The sequence below is a fragment of the Myotis brandtii genome, unplaced genomic scaffold (assembly GCF_000412655.1).
Source record: "Myotis brandtii unplaced genomic scaffold, ASM41265v1 scaffold577, whole genome shotgun sequence".
NCBI classification, from domain to species: Eukaryota; Metazoa; Chordata; class Mammalia; order Chiroptera; family Vespertilionidae; genus Myotis; species Myotis brandtii.
In genome coordinates, this window is record NW_005370161.1 from 2,047,591 (window position 1) to 2,050,565 (window position 2,975).

Here is a 2,975-nt window from a genome sequence, read left to right on the forward strand (position 1 = left end):
ATATTCCTAGAAGTGGGATCACTGGGTCAAATGGGAGTTCCATTTTTAGTTTTTTGAGGAAACTCCATACTGTTCTCTCCAGTGGCTGCACCAGTCTGCATTCCCACCAGTAGTGCACGAGGGTTGCCTCAATATATTTAACTAGAGGCCCAGTGCACACAAAATCGTGTGCAGTTAGGATCCCTAGGCCATCTTCTGCTCACTCACTAGTCCCGCCCCCCTGCTCTGTTTGCCATGGTTTCCTGTTCACCATGCTGTGATCAGAGACTGTGGGAGGGTGGGAAGGGACCGAGAGGTGCTCAATGCACCTCATGGTGACTGATCTTTTGGTCATCCTGGTCATCATGGACACTGGCTTTATATATATATATATATAGATAGATAGGACTGAAATCATACAGAGAATGTTGTTTGACCACAATAGAATCAGAAATCATCAACAGAGGGATATGTAGAAAATCGTCCAATTAGGAAATTAAACAACAGGGCTCCTTCCTTTGTTTCCCTTCTCTCGGGGACCTGAGTCCTGTACCATCAGCTGCCCAATGTCTGAAACCTGGCTTCTTATATCTTTCATCTCATTTTCTAATTACTTAGGGTGGGAGGACTCTGTTTCTCTTCTAATCCAATTCCTTGCTTCCCTCTTTGACTCCTCACATTCTTTCCTGGCTCTGGAGCTGAGTCTGTCTGCTTCCTCTCTAGGAAATACTCCAGCTAAATTCAAGCTCAACCTGAGACATACCTACTTCCCCAAGGACTGGGCCATGCAGCCAACATTCTCCGAGGAGGAATGGATCCTGGAGATCCTAACAGTGGGTCCTGGAGAGACATCAGAAACCACAGCCTAACTTTTAGGGGGCTCTGGGCTCCATGAGAGATGTCACCAACCCCCATTCCACCCAAGGCTCCGTGGCTTGCACAAACCCCGTGGTAAATACATCTGTAGAGACGTCACAAAGTAAGATCAAGAAAAAGAACTACTAGTATTCAGTGAATAATAGGACAGCAGGGTGAAGGATGAACAAAGATGGCCCCAAATGGCTAAAGGGCTGTGATGACTGCCCCACCCTCTACCGCCCAGCTGGGAAACCTGGGAGCCACAGGAAACCACAGGGTCCTGCTGGCTGGCAGAGTGCCATGTGCAAAGGAGAAAGTAGACGTGCAGTTAAGCTGAGAAATGACAATGAGGACACATGGACAACAGTGCAGTGCTCAATTCAGGGGGTGTTTATTGGTCAGTTTACTAAAGTACATCAGGGTCGGAGACTGATGGAGGCTGAGCTGGTCCTCAGGAGGGTGGGAGACGTGGAGGGGGCACTGCCATGAAGACTTCCCAGGAGCCCCTCACGAGCGATTGCATTGAGTCTGGTCCTTTAGTTCTTCCACGTGTCCAGCTCAGCAGCAGGCTGGACCAGCAGTCACCAGGTCTAAGTGCTGGAGTATTTCAGGATGGGGAGTCAGCTTCCAGATGGGGGCAGCCTCCTGACATTGGTTGGGACTGGATGGAGGGGTGCCTGGGAGAGCCACAGTCCTGCGGTGGGACCTGAGCCAGGCTGGTCCTGGGGGATGTGCCCAGCCAGCAGCAGGACTTCTGGCCAAGGCAGGGGACTCAGCAGGCTGGGCGGTAGCACACAGGGCGGCAGATCAAGGACACGCAAGAGGATGGGCGGTAGCAGCTGGGCCGGCAGGAGAAGGCGGGGCCACAGTAGGAGGAGGCAGGAAGGCAGCAGGCAGGCCTGCACACAGGGCGGCAGGTGAGGGACACGCAGGAGGAGGACCTGTAGCAGGACGAGGTGCAGGAGGAAGGTCTATAGCAGGATGAGAGGTAGGAGGAGGGTCCGTAGCAGCTCAAGGGGGCTGAGCAGAGAGTGGCCCTAGAACAGACAGGCCTGCGGCACACCCGTTTACAGCAGACTGGCACACTGCAGGAGGTGCAGCAGGAGGGCTGGCAGCTAGACTGCTGGCAGCATGAGGGTGTGCAGGAACTGGTGCAGGCTGATTGGCAGGGGCTGGATCCACAGGCCACCTGGCAGCAGGGGCTGGACACACAGCTCACTGGGGCACAGACAAGGGTCAAGCATGAAGCTGGAGCACAGCAGCTGGGGACACAGCAGGTGGGGACACAGCAGGTGGGCTGGCAGCAGCTGGGGACACAGCAGGTGGGGGCGCAGCAGGAGGGCTCACAGCAGCTCTCTGGACAGTCGTCCACCACCTGCCAGGAGTCCGTGCAAGAGTCATAGGACCCGGGCAGGCAGGCACGGCTGCCATAGCTCCGGTTGCTGGAGCAGACGGACAGGGCGGATGCGGCCATGGTGGGGCAGTGGGGCTGGAGGAGCGTGTGAGCGTGTGAGTGAGTGAGTGTGTGAATGTGTGGGATGCTGAGGGCGTCCAGCTTTTATGCCCCTGCCTGGCTGTGTATGTTGCGTGTGAGTGAGTGTGTGAATGTGTGGGATGCTGAGGGCCGTCCAGCTTTTATGCCCCTGCCTGGCTGTGTATGTTGTCCCAGCAGCAGGCTCACGCGTCCCTTCCTTGTTGACAGTGAGAGTGGCTCGTGGAGAATCAGCATCAGATGTTTTCTTCCCAGGAGGCATTGCTCAGCTCACAAAACTCTTTACCTTGGTGTGGGGTGCGTTTACCTGTTTATAGTCCTGGAAATACATCTTGTCTTGATGTGTTAGCGGGATCACTGGGGGCCCGGGCAGAGCCCAGGTGTGTGGGCGGCTAGATCTGGCCCCTGGTCGGGGGAGCCCCGAGGTTGCTGCGCTGCAGGCGGAACCAGGTCGTGTGCCTTGTGGTTGGAGGTGTATTTAGTTTCTAAACAAAGACAGTGTGAGTCATAATGTGCACGCGACACTGTACCAGTGTCCTGGGGCTGCGTACCAAGCACCGAAGACAGTGGGCCTCGCACAGCAGAAACGCATTTGTCACAGTCTGGAGGCCAGCAGCCCCAGGTCCCGGTGCCGGCAGGGTTGGCT

General features: G+C 55.5%; 1 protein-coding gene across 1 annotated transcript; it reads right to left on the reverse strand.

The window, feature by feature from the left end:
- Positions 1–1,536: 1,536 nt before the first annotated feature.
- Positions 1,537–2,311, reverse strand: LOC102254825 (keratin-associated protein 10-3-like). The gene is made up of 2 exons (XM_014549957.1): positions 2,217–2,311; positions 1,537–2,099 (listed from the first exon to the last, which is right to left on the reverse strand). Exons 1-2 carry the CDS (start codon positions 2,309–2,311, stop codon positions 1,610–1,612), a joined length of 585 nt encoding a protein of 194 aa, XP_014405443.1. The 3' UTR covers positions 1,537–1,609.
- Between the last annotated feature and the right edge of the window lie 664 nt (positions 2,312–2,975).

Coding starts and splice junctions, on each gene's coding strand:
- LOC102254825 (XM_014549957.1), bottom strand. CDS start 2,311: ATGGCCGCATCCGCCCTGTCCGTCTGCTCCAGCAACCGGAGCTATGGC. Junction 2,100..2,216: donor GACTCTTGCACGGACTCCTG/GCAGGTGGTGGA, acceptor CTGTGTCCCCAG/CTGCTGTGCTCCAGCTTCAT.